Consider the following 20,931-nt stretch of genomic DNA (forward strand, 5'->3'; position numbering starts at 1 on the left):
CAACTAAAAGCTAAGTATTATATAAGCTCCTGATAAGGTCAAGAGGAGAAATAAAATAGAACAAAAGAACCAACCAACCAATCAACCAACCAATCAACCAACCAAACAAAAAACCAAAGAAGCAATAGGTTATGACATTCAAGTCAATATGCTCCAGAACTTAAGCACACACACACACACACACACACAAATTCCTCCCCTCTCATGCTCCCAGTTCAAACTTCCTCTCTAACATACCAATATAAAGACACATAAAGACACCTTCTAAGCAGCTAGACTGTTTGCTGCTCTTTGTGCCATGCTGAGGAGCTAATACATTATTGCTGGCTGTTTGAAAAAAGACTGAGTGCCTGCTGAATTTCTCTTTCTTTCCCCTCCCCCACAACACAAACTCACAGCAGCTGAAGGCTTGGAGAAACAGTATTCATTCCTGCAGGGGGGCGAAATGTTTCTAGACATATGCAATGAACTTTTAGGAGCAAAATAACAAGATGTGGTTGGGTTTATATGATGGGCATCCTTTCCACACCTGTGGGGTTGTGCGTTTACACACATACCATTAGCAAAAAGCTCCTTACACATGGCACGGGAGATGTTACTAGCATACTTAAGGCCCCTTGATGTGAACACTGAGCTGCCGCCAGCCCTGCGTTTATGGAAACATTAGACTCTGCTGGCCTTACTGAGTCTAAATTAGCCGGGTAAAGTTGGGCATGGTGGGAATGGAAGAGTAAAAACATGAGGTGGAAGGATGATAGGAATTTCACTCAGTTTTCTCCTACCTTGAGTTACCTTACTAATGTTGAAAATTAAGTCTACTAAAAATTGAAGGGCTTTAGAAAGAGAACAAAACCAGTGAAGAATTAAGATGAATTTAAAATCGCTCCTCTCCTCCATTATTCTTCAAAGAAACGTCAGCAGTTCTGCCTTGGCCATCAAATGTCCTTAATTTTTCTGCTTTCTGGGCTCTTTTTCACTCTGGATGAGGCAGAGTAGAGAGTGGGAGGGAAGGAACGGGGGAGTGGGGTGGGAGCAGAAGTTTAACAAAGGATCACTTTAACAGAAACTACTGAGTAATCACTCTGTCCTGCGCCAAGAATAACATCAGCTCAATGTCGGCAATTACAATCAGGTCAGTCAGGCCTCACTGCCGGTGTAGCCCTCCTCACAGACCCCAGCGTGGAGAGCTACTCATGCTGATGTCACCAGTAGTCACTGTTGGCTGAGAAAGTCCCCCAACTCAGCTGAAAGAAAAGTTTTTTTTTGCCTTTCCTTCAGGGGCAAAACAAGCCAGCATGAGAAGGAGGGAAACTAGGGAGAAGACACACATCTGGATATACCAATCTATAACAGATTCACTTTGCTATCCCTAACTATCAAGATTCTGTAATTATCCCAACCATCCTGAAATTCCTTTAAAATGACTTAATGTATATAAACTACCTGGAATAGTGCTGGAACACAGTAAATGCTTAGTAAGTGATGGTCATTATTATTAAAAAAAAAAAGGGAAGAATCTGTCCCATTATTTATCTCTTGCCCTCCAAAACACTTGAATCCTGGGAACAGTGACTGCTGAGCAGAATGTACCCTGATAAGAAGAATGAGCAAGGAGGTATTTTGGTTACTTATTCATGAGGAGACTGTGGTGGATGGGGTGAAAAAGATGGCAACAAAGTTCCTATAAAAATTATTGCCTGAAATTTTATAAGGGCAACACTAAGTTTTAACACATCCTGTCTCCCTTCTAAAGGACAGAAAACAAATAAGAAGACAAATTTTTAATCTTTCCCTCTAGATCAATGGTTCTCAAAGTATGGTCACCAGAAAAATATCATTAACATCACTTGGGAACTTCTAGAAGTGGAAATAATTGAGCCCCTACTCCAAACCTAATGAATCAGAAGAGAGGAAACTTTCAAATGGTTCTGTTGCTCTAGACTAGGGGTCTGCAAACTAGGACCTGCAGGCCAAATCCAGCCTGCCACCTGTTACATAAAGTTTTATTGGAAGACAGCCACACTCATTCATTTACATATTGTCTATGGCTGTTTTAACTCTACCATGGCAAAGTTAAATAGTTTCACGAGACACCCTATAGCCTGCAAAGCCTAAAATATTTACTGTTTGGCTATTTACAGAAAGTTTGTCAACCTCTGGTCTGACTTAAGATGTTTTTCAAACTGCTGGTTTTACCCAAAAGCTCATAGTTTCAATTTTGTCTTATTTTGTATATTGTGCTCTCAAATGTATTAGATCACAGCAATTTTCTTGTATTTCTGTCCCTGGAAACCTCTGCCAATGGTTCTGGGTGACTTTCCTCTCTCACTCTCATGTTACAGGATCAGTCTTTTCCAGGGGTGAATTCAGTGCAAGACAATTTCTTGATTCATGAGTGCAGTTCTAGACAGAGATAAAGATAAAAGCTCATGCATGAATGGTGAGAGATGCTTACTTCCAAATTCACATCCTGAATCAGAATTTAATCAGAAATTAACACCTTCAATAAGCTGGATATCTAAGTGCTCTGATTGAAGACACAAAAGGATGGAGAACTTCCTCTGCATGTGTTGGGAGAAAGGCTGCATGATCTTTCTCCCAACATTTATTAGGTCACCATATGAAAGGTGCTATTCATGAACATAATTAGTATAATCCAATGTAATACAAATATAAGGCCTCCTTTAACATCATATTGCATAAACAGGTCTCTCTTATGGAAGAATGCTAGGTAAATTAGATTTCAGTTTTACCCACTGCTCTCAAACAGGTGGTTAACCAAATTGTTACACCAATGGCTACCCACACTTTAGAAAAATGAATCCAGAATGCAAGGAGTTCATTAGAGAACTATCATCTTTATCTAAAGGATTAACCCAAGGACAGAAATACAGGACATACTGAGAATGCAAACCATGTTTTAATAAACAATTTGGTGATAATTTTAATGGTCAGATCTAGCACAACTAAGTTAAAAACAAAGGCTTAAAGCAGGGGTCTTCAAACTTTTTAAACAGGGGGGCCAGTTCACTGTCCCTCAGACCATTGGAGGGCCGGACTATACTTTAAAAAAAAACTACGAACAAATTCCTATGCACACTGCACATATCTTATTTTGAAGTAAAAAAACAAACAGGCAAAAACACCCTCATGTGGCCCGTGGGTCGTAGTTTGAGGACGCCTGGCTTAAAGTCTAGCAGGGCTTTACTTTTATTGTGGACTGATTCTAAATTCCCTCTGAAATAAAGTGCTCTAAGTACTTAAGTATTCTGCATGTTAGAATATTTAATATCTTATTTGCTATTTTGTTAGTAATAAACTCTTCAAGCTAACAGAATTTATTAATAGTTTCTTTAGCTCTCCCCAACAGTCCTTTAACTTAACCCTTTTTTATTTTTACCCAAATCAGCTGTGGCTTAGAAGAACTAGGGGAAGACATAAAATGATGTTATATACATACATAAAATTATGATGAATGATTTTCTGTTCCCTCTCCAGGAGACATGAGATAACTCCCTTCTTGGGAGTTCTGCCTCCTCCCTACGACAGATATTCTGACAGATTCTAAAAAACATATTTTCCATATACTTCATAATTCAGTGAAACTAAACCAGTATAATCCTCAGTGAAAAAAAGATCCACACAAGAATAGCAGTACAGTACTCTGAATTTTCAAAGGAATGTTAGCTGTTGGAAGATAATCAAAAGTATGAGAAGGACTTAAAAATGAAGCAGTTTCTAAAAGTAAAAATCAGCAAAACTGCCCCTCCTTCCCTCAAACTTTAATGCCCTTCAAAAATCTCCATTTTTAAAAATCATCCACCATTTAAAAATATTAAAGCATGTTTTAAAAGGTACTGTCTAGATTAAAGTCACAGATTAAACTAACATAAGGGAAATAAGGCTATATAGTGATGCCTCCACCATCCAGCATCTGATAAGGTGGCACTCTCAAGTACTCTGAATGACAGGGAGTTCAGAAGTTTAAAAAGCTTTAAGAAATTTACACAGATTTAAAAAATCCAAGATACGTATTTGTATCTGCAATTGGGAAATGCAAACTGGCTTAAATGCTTCTACTGCTCCAACATTTTCTTTTTTTTTTTGAGACAGAGTCTCGCTTTCTTGCCTAGGCTAGAGTGAGTGCCATGGCATCAGCCTAGCTCACAGCAACCTCAAACTCCTGGGCTCAAGCAATCCTCCTGCCTCAGCCTCCCGAGTAGCTGGGACTACAGGCACGAGCCACCATGCCCGGCTGATTTTTATATTATATATATTAGTTGGCCAATTAATTTCTTTCTATTTTTATGGTAGAGACGGGGTCTCGCTCAGGCTGGTTTTGAACTCCTGACCTTGAGCAATCCGCCCGCCTCGGCCTCCCAGAGTGCTAGGATTACAGGCGTGAGCCACCGCGCCCGGCCTCCAACATTTTCTAAATGAAGAAATTTCTACATGACAGAGGGCAGTGTGGTGATCAAAATGAGATGCTATATTCTATGCTTTCCAGATTAAGAAGTCTCGATTTTTTTTCCAGCATAAAATGGGCTAAAGAACTATTTCACAAATGCCTACACTTAAAATTTCTCAATTATGATAAATTAATATAATGTACAGAATACACAACCACAGATAAGATGATCAAGTGACAAACTATGCTGAAATTTAAAAAAAGGTCATATTTTATTATGGATGGTAGTTGAAAAGATATAGAACATGGCCCAGTGTGGTGGCTCACGCCTGTAATCCTAGCACTCTGGGAGGCCATGGCGGGCGGATTGCTCAAGGCCAGGAGTTTGAAACCGGCTTGAGCAAGAGCGAGACCCCATCTCTACTATAAATAGAAAGAAATTAATTGGCCAACTAATAGATATAGAAAAAATTAGCTGGGCATGGTGGCGCATGCCTGTAGTCCCCGCTACTCGGGAGGCTGAGGCAGGAGGATCGCTTGAGCCCAGGAGTTTGAGGTTGCTGTGAGCTAGGCTGACGCCATGGCACTTACTCTAGCCTGGGCGAGACTAGCCTGGCTCTAGCCAAAGCGAGACTCTGTCTCAAAAAAAAAAAAAAAAAAAGAAAGAAAAGAAAAGATATAGAACATAATAACAATCATTTTATTTAGAGGGGGAAAAAAAACTTTGGGAAATGCTGCCTTAATCATTGAGTGAATATTAATTTTGCACCAACTGATGCACACTGTGTACTACATTTCTACAAGAAAGAAGTGACAGGAGATCAAACTGATGTAAAGCATTTCTTCATATAGCCAAATATCAGGGAAGCTCATAGAATCAGCATAATTCAGCCCAATAACCCTAATATAGAACATGGTAACTGATTCTAATGACAATCCTGACTCATCAAAAAAAATTTAACTCTCTGTGATGTGAATTTTGTGAGGTTATCCTTTCTCTGTAATTGGGGCCATACTGATATACTAGTGCAATATACTTCCATAGCTCCCTCACACATATACTCAGGAGTTTCTGGCTTTTTATAGACTGAGAGTAGAGAATCAACATTTCCCTACATGTAAGTTCCAGAACAGCAAGGATTTTTGTAGGTATGGTCACTCTTACAGCTCCATTGTTTAAAACAGTGCCTAGCACACAACAGACAGGCAATAAACATTTATTGAATAAACAGCTGAAGACCAGCAACCTAACTTATGACCAGTTCCTATAAGAAGAACTTCCAAGTTATTTTTTCCTTGAAAACCCTGATAGATCATGAAGAATTAATATTTACTTACATATCCCAAGCCTATCAAAGTAAGAAAGTGGAACATTTAGAAATAAAGATGCTTAAAATGCTAGCTTTTAGTTATCTGGGATAAGACCCTATGGGAAGTTTCTGCACTAAGATCACACATCAGGAAGGGTAAATACCACAACCGAGATTTTGTAGAGAAACATTCAAATGAAAGACCATGCATATCAAAACACTGGTTCAGTACCACTTTTCAGCAAAACCAATGTTATGGTTCCAGGACAATTCTTCCCTGAGGGTACTGACAGAGTAGGCACTGGTTGAACCATTCAAGCCATGGTGGCACTGGTAACCTTTTGGAAAATGAATCCTACTTGTCTCATTCATTCATCTTATCTATCTATCTATCTATCTATCTACCAATCAATCAATCAATCAATCACCAACAGCCGGAAGATAATAGCACATGGAAAAGCTTTATCTTGATTTACCTGGTGCCGGGCTCGACTCTGATCCAGAAGCTGGCGGGACTGAAGTTTTTGCTGTTCAAGTTGCTGCAGGGCAAAGTGGAGTTGGTAACTGCCCGCTGTGGGGTGATACTTGTGCTGGGGGACCACCCCTGTAGCCTTGCTATATGCGTTGTTCTCTACCTCTCCCTCCCAGGCAAAGCCATCTGTTTGGAGGTTCCTGAAGAGAAAAGAAAGTAGTGTTTCTTTGAGTGGTTATAGGAACAATTTAAAGGAAAGGAGAGAAATGTTTTGAGTATTTTTCCTTTATAGAACCAAACACAGTATGGAATTACAAATCTCTTTGTGTGATAAATTAGCTCACTTCCCCACTAAACTGTAGCTCCATGAGGACAAGGACAGTGCTTTGCACTCCATGAGGACAAGGACAGTGCTTTGCACTCTATTCCTAGTGCTTCTCATAAGACCTGGCACATGGTCAATTTACAAGAAATATATGCTGATGTTAAATAATTGAAATAGCTATTTCAATCCCCTGTGATTGCCACTAGGACCTCCAAGAAGAGTCTCTAGAGAACTTCAAATGCAGGCTGATAGGCTAATTTAAGGTAAGAAGAGAGGCGCGATCATCTTTTCTAACATCAACTTCAAAACCAAAGGGGTAGGCCGGGCGAGGTGGCTCACGTCTGTAATCCTAGCACTCTGGGAGGCCGAGGCGGGAGGATTGCTCAAGGTTAGGTGTTCGAAACCAGCCTGAGCAAGAGCGAGACCCCCGTCTTTACTATAAATAGAAGGAAATTAATTGGCCAACTAATATATATAGAAAAAATTAGCCGGGCATGGTGGCACATGCCTGTAATCCCAGCTACTTGGGAGGCTGAGGCAGGAGGATCGTTTGAGCCCAGGAGTTTGAGGTTGCTGTGAGCTAGGCTGACGCCATGGCACTCACTCTAGCCTGGGCAACAAAGTGAGACTTTGTCTCAAAAAAAAAAAAAAAAAAAAAAAAAAAAAAAAAAAAAAACAAAACAACCAAAGGGGTGAATTACACAGAATTCTTGATTTTTTTTTAAACCACACATTAGTGAAGTATCTAAATCTTTTTTAGAAGCTATTTATATTTAAGCTTATGTCCTCATCACTGGGTAACATAATTGGTATGAGAAGACAATTTTAATTATTACAAATTTACCTCAATATGGTACCTATCCAGGCTGACAATCATCCTGGTAAAGGGCCTTTTTGACCTATGCTATGCTGTCTGTTAAATACTTTATCTTCCTTACCTAAATTCTTAAATTCTAGATTTTGGTGACCATGTCTGTATACATAGTAATAGAAATCTTCGTAACTACAAGCTTCTACATTTCCCCTTGCAGATCAGGTAGAAAAGTCACCATTTATACCAATTCACACCCATTAGGATGGCTATTATTAAAGCAAAACAAAAAACTGGAAAATAACAAGTGTTGGCAAGGATGTGGAAAAACTGGAACCCTCGTGCACTACTGGTGGGAATGTAAAGTGGTGCAGTTGCTGTGGAAAACACTTTGGTGGTTCCTCAAAAAAAGTTAAACACAGAATTACCAAATGACCTAGTAATTCCACTTGTAGATATATATCAAAATTGAAATTAAAACAGATAACTGCACACTAATGTTCATAGTAGCCGTTATTCACAATAGTCCAAATGTCCATCATTAAATGAATGAACAAAGTGTACCGTCTACATGCAATGAAATATTAATCAGCTTTAAAAAGAAAGGAAATTCTGACATATTCCTCAGCATGTGCATAGAACCTTGAAGACATTATGCTAAATGAAATAAGTGAGTCACAAAAGTACAAATATTATATGATTCTACTTATGTGTGGTACCTAGAATAGGCAAATTTTAGAGAAAGAAAGTAGAATGGTGGCTGCCAACAGCTAGGAAATAGGGAGCCGTTGTTTAATAAATATAGAGTGTCCATTTTGGATGATGACAAAGTTCTGGAGATAGATGGTGGTGATAGTTATACAACAGTGTAAATGTACTAGATGCCACTGAATTGTACACTTAAAATGGTTAAAATGGTAAATTTTATGTTACATATATTTTAATATAGTTTTTTTAAAGTCCCCATTTATTTTGAGAACAGCCTTATTTAGTAGTCCTTCTCAACATTTTTGGTTATTCTTCTCTGGACCTTCTTTAACTATTCTGTATTTTTTTTTTTCTTTTTGAAGTACAGCAGCAAGAAAATTATACATAGAAGAAACATTATAAAGACTCTTGGCCGGGCGCGGTGGCTCACGCCTGTAATCCTAGCTCTCTGGGAGGCCGAGGCGGGCGGATTGCTCGAGGTCGGGAGTTCAAAACCAGCCTGAGCAAGAGCGAGACCCCGTCTCTACTATAAATAGAAAGAAACTAATTGGCCAACTAATATATATAGAAAAAATTAGCCGGGCATGGTGGCGCATGCCTGTAGTCCCAGCTACTTGGGAGGCTGAGACAGAAGGATCGCTTGAGCCCAGGAGTCTGAGGTTGCTGTGAGCTAGGCTGACGCCACGGCACTCACTCTAGCCTGGGCAACAAAGCGAGACTCTGTCTCAAAAAAAAAAAAAAAAAAAAAAAGACTCTCATAGTGAACCATCTTACCCCAAAATGGGCTTAGAAAAATGAAACAAACCTATTAATAATTTGAGAGCATTCACATGGATTTAAATCGTCGTGTTATTCTTTCCTTTGGCATTAATGGTCATTTCAATGAGAGAGGTGCAGCAACACTGGGTGAGGTTATACAGACCTTCCTAAGTGGTGACCTAAAGGCCACCTGGTTATTTATAGCCTGGGTCCCAGTGACCCAACAGAGCACTGTGGGAGGGAGCAAAGTGAAATGTTTGCTGAGCTCAGAAATCCATGCTCCTCTCTTGCATGTGACCTTCTTTATAACCTGGTCATTTCAGGCCTCTGCTTTGGTTTCCCATTCTCTCTCAAATAAAGAGATTTCCATATCCCTAGTTAATGATAAGTCTGTGCAATGTATTCTGAAGTCCATGGATGAAAGGTTTTCTACCACATAATCTTACCTCTGACATGTCATATCCCTTGCTCATCTTCTCCCATAGTTTGGCTCCCACAGTTCACTTGCTCAATTACACACCATCAGCTAATCTTCTTGGAGAACAGTACCCAAAAGCTCAGAGCTTATTTGCTAATTTTTTTTGAGAACGACATTTGATCTTCAGTGATCCCTCTTGAAATGCTTCAATGTACATGCTATTAGAAAGTTGAAAATACATTCTTTCTCAAGGGGCTCCCAGAGGTATAGAGAAATGTGGCTGAGCACTGATTAAATATAAATAAGTGCCTTAATACATTAATAACTGTTAACATTATTCATAAAGTACAGTGTTGAGTGGGAGTAAAACAGGATTACATAGTTAGGAAAGGGAAAGCCAGAGGAACCTATTATCTCTTCTCATTAGTAAGGGAAGAGAAAAGCTTATTGAAGATAACACACCCCAAATGGAACAAATAGCTAAAGGAACTGAGTGAGCTGTGAGCGGAAAGTGGGGCATGGAGAAAGGTAACCAGGGTTAAGGCAGGAGTAGGCTGATCCAGTGAACAGATGAACACAAAAGGAAGGGACAGGAAGGGACACAACGCAGGAACTGCCTTGGCTAAGTAACCTTGAGAATTCCACACCAATTAGGGTGGGTACTGCTTTGAATAAAGCTATTATTTATGATAACTGGACCAAAGGTCAGGAAATTCATTGACAGTGACTCTGCTTCCATTCCTGGTTTTCTGGTTATAGAAGCTTCTGGCCATAGGTAGAAATCTAGACTCAGAGATCAGACATTAGAGTATTTATATAATGATAAGGCTTGTATTGGAATTGATTTCACTGGCTAGGTAGATTAGTTTTATTTGCTAAAAGCTGTTTTAATAACAAATATCCCCAGGAGGCATTCACTTTAATGCCTTCGTGCTGTATATCAGAAACCCAAGTCTGTAGCCAGGCCTCCTTTTGTGGGGATGATCATGGACAGGTTCTCAGCTGTGTGAACATGAGACGGGGCTCTATGGATGTGTAAGAGTTAAGACAGTGGGCAAGAGAAGATCAAATAAGGGACTTCACATAAGAAGAGATATGTTCTTCCAACTGCACACATATTGAACAGACTGGAACATCATAAATTTTTATAATGAAATCTGTTTTTAATCTCATCAGTAACATAAGCCCAGTCTCCAAATCACAAAAGGAAGTTTCTCAAGCAAGTAGAGGCTTTTAGTAAAGAGGCAGGAATTTTTATAGTGCAACACTGGGTGGGGGCAGGAATGCTCAGCTGTGTAATGTAATAAGTGCCACAAGAAACTTGCTTGCTTTGAATTACAGTGGGTGTTATTCAGGCCACGGTATCTCACACTTAAAGCAGAAGCCTTTGGGGTCTGCAGTATACAAGTGATATCATAACTGACAAGGAGGAGGCCAGGTGTACCATAACTTGGGCTTTCCCTGATTTCTGGTGCCTAAGTTTATATATCTAAATATTCCTTTCTAAGGCATCTAATAGTTTCCATGTCCATCCAAAATTCCTTCCCATTCTTGAACCTCAATTAATTCTATTTTATTAGTAATACATTTTCTGAACGCAGCGCCTTAGACCGCTCGGCCATCCGGACTTCCTAGTAATACATTTTCTTATCCCACCAAAATTTTGAGATTCATTCTAAAATTTAGTGTTTTTATATTAGTCTTTGCTCAATACTAAAACATTGTACATATGCCCTGTAAATATCATCTAATAGTTTTACATTATTTCTAGAATAGGGTATATAGAGCAAAGAGAGTTAGCTATGGGAATAATCATTTGATTCAAAGTGAACTATGCTGTATTTTGCCTTTACAACGTTTGTAGCTAACAGGCAACAATGTAAGTCTTTCTAAATACTATATTCTCTTCTTAGCCTATGCATTTATAACCTCATCTTACTTTCTATATTACATGGTGGCACTGCAGGACAAAATATTTTTCTCTATATCTTCCCTTCCTGCAGTACACCTGCAACCTCCAGTCAATATACATTGAAGAGGATACTTTTCCCTTTGCTTTAATATCTGTCCCCTCTAACGGATATTGGTTTTAGGGAACTTGGAGGGAATCTACAAAATGTAAAGCAAAATCTCCTCAACAGGAAACTGCACTCTCCATAAAGATATGCTTTCAGCTTTGAGATTTCCTGAGAATGATGCCACAGGAGTGTAAGGTAGGGGTAGAGGCAGAGGACTGGGACACTTGTACACAGAGTGTGCTTCCACTGACCCAATCTCAGCTTCCTTCACCCAATCTCAGCCAAACAGGAGCTACCATGTACAGGGATGCCCCACCCCTCTAGACAGTAGATAGAACTATGTGGGTGTGCTTTCAATCATGGGGGCTGGGGGGGATTACTGATGTTAAATAGTGGAGGTCAAGGGTGTTAAATATACAGAAATGCAAGGAATATGGGCTGGGCGTGGTGGCTCACACCTGTAATCCTAGCACTTTGGGAGGCCGAGGAGGGCGGATTGCTCAAGGTCAGGAGTTCAAAACCAGCCTGAGTGAGACCCCGTCTCTACCAAAAATAGAAAGAAATTAATTGACCAACTGAAAATATATATACAAAAAAATTAGCCGGGTATGGTGGCGCATGCCTGTAGTCCCAGCTACTCGGGAGGCTGAGGCAGGAGGATCGCTTGAGCCCAGGAGATTGAGGTTGCTGTGAGCCAGGCTGACGCCACGGCACTCACTCTAGCCTGGGCAACAAAGTGAGACTCTGTCTCAAAAAAAAAAAAAAGAAATGCAAGGAATAGTCTTGTGCCAGCAAAATGTGTGCTGCTCAAAATGCCAATGCTGCTTTTGAAAGAAACACTTTGAGGTCATGAAGGAAGTGCTTTCTGGGGAGAACCTTACTATTTACAAGAAAGAATATCCATCCACATCAATGGCACCTCATGGAATGTATGGATATTTAAGGATGGCAGAAGCTATATTTGCTTTATCTATAAATTCTCAATCCCAGACAGTAGTCCTATAGTAAGTGCTACAAATCCTCCAGATGATAGCAGGACTCCCATGAGCTGTACAAAGCAGTGCTGGCCAGAATAAGGAAGCTGTGTGATCAGAGAGGCATGACAATGTGGTAGGGTTCTCCCTTGGCTTTGGGGAGTATTTCCAAGGACACAATTAGAGTGGGTCTGCATGGAATGAATATTGTGTGTCCCAATACGAATGCTTCTCAGGACAGCTGGAATTGGGTCATATGTACAAAGACCAAATGGATGAAGAGAGAGTAAGCAGGGAAGAATCCTCTCCACTGTAGCCTTCATTACATCTTTTCTGTGATTTTATTTTTCTTAAACTTTTCTCACCTATAAAATGGGGATATGATAATAGTACCTGTATCTCATAAGGTTGTTGTGGGAATTAAAGAGTTAACACCAGTGAAAGTACACACACATAGGAAGGGCTCTAAAAATGTATTACCAGCACTGCTACTACTATTATTACTATTCTTTCCCCTACCCAATGATTTCATTTCAATGCTGCCAGAGCTCTACAGTTCTTTTAGATAGTATACAGAAAACATTAACTTATCAGTTTATCAGCAGAGGATTCTGTGTTGCAAAGTTAGCAATATTATAGCCATGAGTATAGTATTAGTTGTGAAATAAAAAGGGCTCCAAGTACCAAAAAGAAAAGTCCTACTGTATAACATCATCCACAGTTATTATAATTGTACTGCAACTGTTCTATAATGAGCACTGTGACAGTTTATCTGGGAGGGATGAAACTGCCTCCTCTTCAATCTACTAAATAGTGGAGGTGGGGAGGAGGAATCTATATTCACCTTTTTAATCATTCAGTTTGCTGCTCAAACCTACTTCTAAATCCTCCATTAGAGGTGATCATGGCAGAGATTGGAAGTGTGATCCTTTGGTAGCTATCATCCTACCTTCTTCCCTTCATTGGTGGTCTCAGAGAAAGGACTGTATGTTTATGCTAATGGTTTCCTGTCTTGATGTTTTCCCGAGGTCTTTCAATCAGGCTTCCCTCCATATAAATGTAGTGGCCTCCTTCCCCCTGCCACCCCTCATCCCGGCACCGCTGCTGTCCCCTCAGAACCTAATGCTTGAGAGGGTGTTCAAGGGCGAGTGTGAGTGAGTTGGACAGGCTTCTGGGACTCCATTAAAACTCAGGTGATCCCAAAGGAGACTATTTTTTTTTTTTTTATTATTATTGAGTCAGAGTCTCACTTTGTTGCCCAGGCTACAGTGAGTGCCATGGCATCAGCCTAGCTCACAGCAACCTCAAACTCCTGGGCTCAAGCGATCCTCCTGCCTCGGCCTCCCGAGTAGCTGGGACTACAGGCATGTGCCACTATGCCCGGCTAATTTTTTCTATATATATCTTAGTTGGCCAATTAATTTCTTTCTATTTATAGTAGAGATGGGGTCTCCCTCTTGGTCAGGCTGGTTTCAAACTCCTGACCTCGAGCGATCTGCCCGCCTGGGCCTCCCAGAGTGCTAGAATTACAGGCGTGAGTCACTGTGTCCGGCCACAAAGAAGACTATTAATTGCTATTTCTAGAAGCAATAAAATAGAATCATTTCTATTTTAATATAGCCCCCTGATTCTCCATCATGGATATTACTTCTCTTGTACTTAAATCAAAGACAACACACATATGCACAAACATCTAAAAGTATCTGTGGGATCCCTGCTTCTGAGAAAGACATATTATAGATTGTTTCAAGAGACTGTCACTGATACCTTAACAAAAAAAAAATAACAAAAAATAGCTGAATAAGCTGCTAAATCATATTTATTTAAAATCCAACAAAATCCTGAAGACATACAGGTGACAAGTTCTTCCTAGGAAAGGAGAAACTTATGGCTACTTTCATTAAGGATAGATCCCTGGGAGGAGGAAGAATCTGCCATAGATGGGGGTAAGGCACAACCGGCTAAACTTCTGACACACTTTTAACACCCATGTGTAGGCTGGTGTGATGTACTGTATAGAATCACTGACTCCCCAGCCACAGAGACTCAGTGCGCCCATTTACCAACTCTTTCACGAAGTACATGGTGACAATGAGGTTAGGTGCACACCTGTAATCCTACTGCTCTGGGAGACTTAGGCAGGAGGATCACTTGAGGTCAGGCCTTTGAGACTAATATGAGCAAGAGTGAGACATCTCTACTAAAAATAGAAAAAAATTAGCTGGGCGTGGTGGTGTGTGCCTGTAGTCCCAGCTATTCAGGAGGCTCAGGTAGGGGGGTCACTTGAGCCCAGGAGTTTGAGGTTGCAGTGAGCTATGATGATGCCACTGCACTTCAGCTGGGGTGACAACAGCGACACTATGTGTCAAAAAAAAAAGAAAAGTCCTTTTCATAGAAATTGTGAATATTCTTCTTTGTTCTTCATCAAAACCCAATAAGTAGTAGTCTAAAGGTTAGTTGCAATGTAGAAACCAAATAAAGGAACTTTTTATACTCCATTGATCTATCTTGTACTTTGAATGGATCTTTTATCCACGCAAGATTTTGTAACATCAAGCACTAATCTTAAGGAATATCAGTCCACAGAGTTATACAGACCTTCCAAATGTTCACACATTTCATTATACAATATAAAAAAGTCACATTCATTAATATTACCACCAATCTTATCAGAAAAGTCTTTTAAGTGTTAGGAAGCTGTCATAGTGGTAAATACAAGTTTTTCAAAAGTCTAATTTTTCCTTGAAAGCTACACTTTTATCATGGACAACAAATACTGTCAATTGTATTCCTTAATGTGATCAGTTTTTTCACTGTTTATTTTTGAGAAAATGTTTGCCTAGTAGCCAAATCTGAATAACCATAGTTTGTCTATCAGATGTTCTTTCAAGTAAAAATGTTGTTTCATGAAAAAAGTAGCTAGTTCAAATTGCTGCTCAGACACAAGGACACTTCCTTGAGACAACTACCATATAGTATGCAGAAGTTCTTTATGTGTACATTTCATTTTGTCAGACAGAATATTAAAGAAATATATACTATAGGGTTGAGATTTAATAAAATAATTACTGCTTATTAAGGATACTCGAGTAACACTGGCATTTCTTTTAAGTGCAAATGCTATGGTGGTAAAGAATACAATGATTACTACTATAATTTGGTGCTACTGCTGTGATTTGTACTAAGGCATAAACAGTTGTACAAACCCACTGTTGTTTTTGTACCATCAGTGCAAATATTAACACAGTGAAAAAAGCAAAAACCATCTTAATATTACCATAAAAATGGTTTTGACTCTATTGGCTTCTTCAAAAAGTTGTAAGGATCCCTGTTATCCTAACCTCCCCTGCCCCTGGGTCCATTAACAACACTCTGAGAACTACAGACCTACTGCAATATATACTAAAGAAATTAATCAAGCCTTTAAAAAAGCCTTAACATTTTCTTACAAAGAAAGAAAACTCTAAGCCCAGATGGTTTCAAAATAAATTCTATCAAGCATTTAAGGAAGAAATGACTCCAGTCTTCCTTCCACAAACTTTTTCACAAAAGAAACAGAAGGGAAAATGTCCCAACTTATTTTATGAGGTTAGTATATCTCCAATCTGGCAAAGATATTTACAAGGAAAGAAAATTGCTTTCTTTTGGTCTTTTCAGACCAATATGCCTGGTGAATGCGCACAAACAAAGCTTTAACAAAATATTAGCGAATAAAATTTATCAATTAATCGATCTATCTACTAAACATAAATAGGATATCATGACCAAGTGGCATTTACCACAGGAATGCAAGGCTGGTTTAACATTTTAAAAAAATCAATCATGTAATTCACCACATTAAGAGAATGAAGAAAAATCATATGATAATATTGTTAGATGTGAAAACACATTTGACAAAATTTAATACCCATTCATAACAGAAACTTTTGGTTACTAGGAATATTTCTATTCAACACTAGTAATGGAAAACCTAGCCAATGTCATAATGCAAGAAAAAATGACATTATTCACTGACAAATGATTATTTACATAGAAAACTCTATAAACTTTATAAAACCACTGCCAGAACTAATAAATGTAGCAAGGTTGTAGGAATCATGGTCCATAAACAAAATGCAATCATAGTTTATATACTAGTCATATGCAATTGGAAAATAAAATTTAAAAAGCAATACCACTTATAATACCATAAAAATATACCAAATACTGAGGAATAAATCTAATGGGAAATGTGTAAGATCACTACTCTGAACTTATAAAACATTACTGAAAAATATTAAACAAAACCAAAATAAATATCAGAGATGTACCATGTTGACTGACTGGAAGACTCAATATTTTGAAGATAATCTATTCTGTATTTCAAACATCATTTTCTCAGTTTTACAATTTCCATCTGGAAATCTGTCTTGAGATTTTGTATCTTTCATTCATTAAAGCATATCTTCCTTTTTGTCTTTGTGCATAGTTATAATAGTCACTTTAAAATCCTTGTCTATTAATTCCATTCCATCATCTGGGCCTTCTAAGGCTTGGTCTCCCTTGATTATTCTTTATTCTGAGGATAGGTCATATTTTCCTATTTCTTCATACATTGAACAATTTTGTATATACCCTGGATACTGTGAATGGTATAGCTGTACAGACTGGATTGTATTATGTTACTCCAAAGAATATGTGTGTATGTGTTTTAAGCAAGTGGTTAATTTGGCTTAACTCAAATTACAATTCTTTCTTCCCCTCAAGGGGCTGCAGATCAGATCTCTGTCTTGTTCTTTTTGCTTTAGCTGTGTGGTTTGGAGTATGCCCTGTTAATGTATTACTTGAGGTCAGTCAGAGATTAGAGCAGATTATATGCAGAGAATTTAGGCTCCCCTTTTCTGGATGTCTCTTTTTTAGGGTTCCTCTCTTACTTTCCAACAGATATGGTTGTCCTGAACTCATCTTCCAGTTCATCAAGCCAGTTAGACTGCAGATTTTTGTGCAAGTTCTATCTGCTCCATTTGGTACAAACTGTGACTCAGATTAAAAGGCAACAAAGAAAAACAGAAAACTCACCTCTGGCAATTTCCTTCCTCTGAATATTGATTCCTCTCCAGTATCAATCAGGTTTTGTTCACCTTTGAGTGCCTTTAGGCAGTTGTATTTTATATTTTATCCCACAGATAAATTTCAGTGCAATTCAATCCACATTTATTTTATTAGACACTGTTCCTAGGTACTCAGGGACTACCAAGAAGAAAAACACATAGTTCCTGCTCTCAAAAAGCTCATGACCTAGAGAACTGACTTGTTTGGTGAGTCGATAGGGAAAAGGAGGTGGTGGAAAAAAGTCAGGAATGGCAGGACTTTGGCATAGATGGTATTAACATGAGCGTTTAAAGCCTAGGATGACCAGTGTTAGGCAGAGAATCAAGAGGAACTAGCTTATATGACAATCATGGTGATGAAAATCATATTAGTCTGAAGGAACAAATAATCTGGCATGAAGGTCTGAAGAAATGAAAGAAATGCAAACAGAGTGACAATGATGATATAAATCAGCACTATGGATGAAAGGCAGAAAGGCTGGCTCTGAAAAACTGAGCCTGAGGATACACTGTGCCATTAAAAGTCATATGCAGTCAGAAGAGAGTCAAGAGATCATGACAGTTAAGTTTTGCATTAAAAGTGTACAGTATAAGCACTGTAAAAAAAAATCTGCTTTAGAAAACGCATTTAATAAATGATTGAGAACTACTTCCAACAGTGAAAAAACAGAAGTCAAATTGCATTTAGATATAAAAATAAATACTGAAAGAGTCTACTAATAAATTAATCTAAAAGGTAAATTATAAATTAACTGTAACTGCTAATAACTGCTGGTAACTGTTGACTAGGAACACTGATAGCTAGCCAAATGAAATTTGTACCTAACATTATTTAAGTAGAATGAGTTAGATGGACCTGCCATGAGTTCATGCTCATGGTGACAGGTGCTTTGATTCATATTTATGTGTTATAATATGATTTTTAAATTATCTCTAAAAATTCTGATAAGAAACTAAATTTTGTTTACCTTATAATTTGTACCTTCAGATAAGAATATACTCTCCTCTACCTCCCTATTTTAAACCTACGGAGTCAGACTGAAATGGTTCTTCTGCAGGAAGAGTTAAAGTACAGTAGGGATAGTATTAGAGATACTGAAAAGCTCAGAAATAATCTGGAAAAACTATGTGAACTTTTGATGACCTATATGCTAGGTCAAAAGCACAGAACTATATGAAATTATAAGTGCAAGCTGATCTTCCTGCTTGGGAACAGGGTGAAAGGGCTTAAAAACCTTTAAATATTTTGTTTATTTGAGAGGATGAAAGGCTCCTGGGAAAGGATTAAAGAAATAATCCCAAAAAGAAGGCAAAAAGAAATAAAAGGTTTTGGGTGCTGGAAAGGAATCAAAACCAATGCAAGGGTTGAGTTAGTGAGAGAATTCTGGAGTAATGGAGGCCCCATAGCCCTGGATCCACACCACAGGTTCTGAACTAGACCACTCTCAGAATAGGAGGCAGCAGCTTAGTGACCAAGAGCTGGGATTGAGGACAAGATTGCTAGGTTTAAATTGTTGCTCCATTGCTAAAAGCAACATATTTAACCTCTCTGTGCCTTGGTTTCCTCTGCTGTGAATTGAGAGTAAAAATCAATCCCATCCTTCACAGTGTTGGTCCAAGAATTAAATACAATAATCCATATAAAGCATTTAGCACAATGTCTGGAATACATAATAAATGTTCAATAAATGTTATTGATAGCTGATATCATTAACATTCTTCCTGTGGAAAGTGAACCCAAATTTCTGGGGAGAAAAAGCTAATACGGGTATGAAGGAACAGGTATTACTTCTGAGAAAGAAGAGAGGCAGTGTTTGTAATCCCCTTACCAAATCTTGTGTCCCTGTGGGAAAACCTGGGTGATAAATGAGGGGAGCCAAACTAGCGGATCCACAAAAGGACTTCAGAGTCACTCAGATGTGTGAGCAGGAAAGCAAGGTCCATCTTACCCACCAGAGACAGCGGCTGCGTGGTGGCCCTTGCTGAGAGGACTTTCTCATGAAGGAAGCCTGCTGCTCCAAGCCAAGCCAGCTAATTTTGGGCATGCTATTGGCTCCTGTGGGGCAGTGGTGGGTTTCTAATAATGCGGATTACCAGGGAGTGGCAACTGTTCAGGCCCTGGATGTGAGCACTGATGAATGAGGAAGATTATCGCAATCCTCCTCCCGACTTCCAAGCCTAAGTTACCAGCAGTGACTACACTCCCTTTCACTTTTTCAAAATGAAATGAAACAAATGAAATTTTTTAAGGAGCAAACGCATATTCTCAATGCCTTAAACCTAAGAAACACAAAAAGAAAGGCCTAAAACAAAATTCATCCATTCTCCAACAACCAAAGTTGTCTACTATAAATATTTCGTCAACATTTTGATGTATACTTTTTCTCTGTGTATATTTCCCTTGCACAGAGTGATTATGTATTATCTGCATTATACCCTGTGTTTTTCATCTGGCAATAAGTTATGAACATTTTCTCCCATGATAATATTGGTTTTTGGCAGCTCTTATTCCATTGTTAACTTCTATTACACTTAAAGTCAACATAAACCCTTAAGCCTTCTTCACACTTGAATTTTTGAACTCATGTGAAGGGCTGTATGTTTTTCTCTATTAAATTCCATGAAATTAGATTCATCATTCTAGGCTGTTTAAATCATTCTGAATTCTGATTGTCATCCAAAGTATTCACTATGCCATGGAATTTCTACTTCATGTCATCTGAAAACAGGATTCATATGTCTTCTATATATATATAGGTATATCTACATATATGCCTAGCATATAATAGGCACCTAAATAAATATGAATGGATGAATGAAATCATGGATAAAAATGGTAAACTAGTGAGCCAAGGACAGTCCCAGAGACTTAATTCTCAAACTTACACTGATTCATTGTTTGGGTACAGTTGCCCATTTAGTTACCAAATATTCTTAATGACAGTATTATCGCATTCACATGTCTCTTTTGTGCTCACCAGATTTCATTATGCCTTGCTGAAACCTAGTTACAGTAATTCTTTTGTAGTCCCCTGCTCTTCTCTTACTAAAGTAATTCTACCGTGAAGGGAAATGAAGTTAGTCTAGCATGACTTATTTTTTTCATGAATCAATGCTGGGGCTTAAGTTATTCCCTTTTCCTTCTCTAAGGGCTGCCAACTCATTAGTTTGCTAATCTGTTAGATTTTGGCCTGAAATTGACATCTCAATTACCAGTTTATATCTTCAGCGTCTAACTTATTTTATCTCTTCCCTGCCTTTCCCAGTGTATGAGTTCCTTTGTTGTGTATTAAATCATAGACTGAATCACTAATAATCACTAGAAACATAAATCAGAAATCAGTAATCATATGAACTGCTCTTCTTTGGACATAGTAATTTAACAGAGAAAATAAGATTGATTCAATAGTTTGACTCGTGTGAGGTTCATTTTCCTGGATGAATTAAGGGTTTGGATAGGACAAAGATGGGCCCTGAAAACTAACAACCTAAATAAGAAGGAGACTGTATATTACAATAATTAGCTCTTACAAGATACATCTGCCACCTTTTACCTTTTACTGTTTACTACATATCTTAAAAGAGAAGCTGAGAGGGAAGGTGGGACAACAAATTAGAATAAGGTGGCTCAAAGTCAA

General features: G+C 38.5%; 1 protein-coding gene across 13 annotated transcripts in view; it reads right to left on the reverse strand.

Annotated features, from left to right (window-relative positions):
- TTLL5 (tubulin tyrosine ligase like 5) overlaps positions 1 to 20,931 on the reverse strand; it is a 278,632-nt gene that overhangs the window by 72,214 nt on the left and 185,487 nt on the right. For all 13 annotated transcript variants that reach the window (XM_012742399.2, XM_012742392.2, XM_076003842.1 and 10 more), the window contains one exon: positions 6,195 to 6,390. In XM_012742399.2, the coding sequence (XP_012597853.2) occupies positions 6,195 to 6,390 (196 nt within the window). The remainder of the gene's footprint in view (positions 1 to 6,194; positions 6,391 to 20,931) is intronic.

This window comes from Microcebus murinus, chromosome 6, assembly GCF_040939455.1.
Source record: "Microcebus murinus isolate Inina chromosome 6, M.murinus_Inina_mat1.0, whole genome shotgun sequence".
Lineage (NCBI taxonomy): Eukaryota > Metazoa > Chordata > Mammalia > Primates > Cheirogaleidae > Microcebus > Microcebus murinus.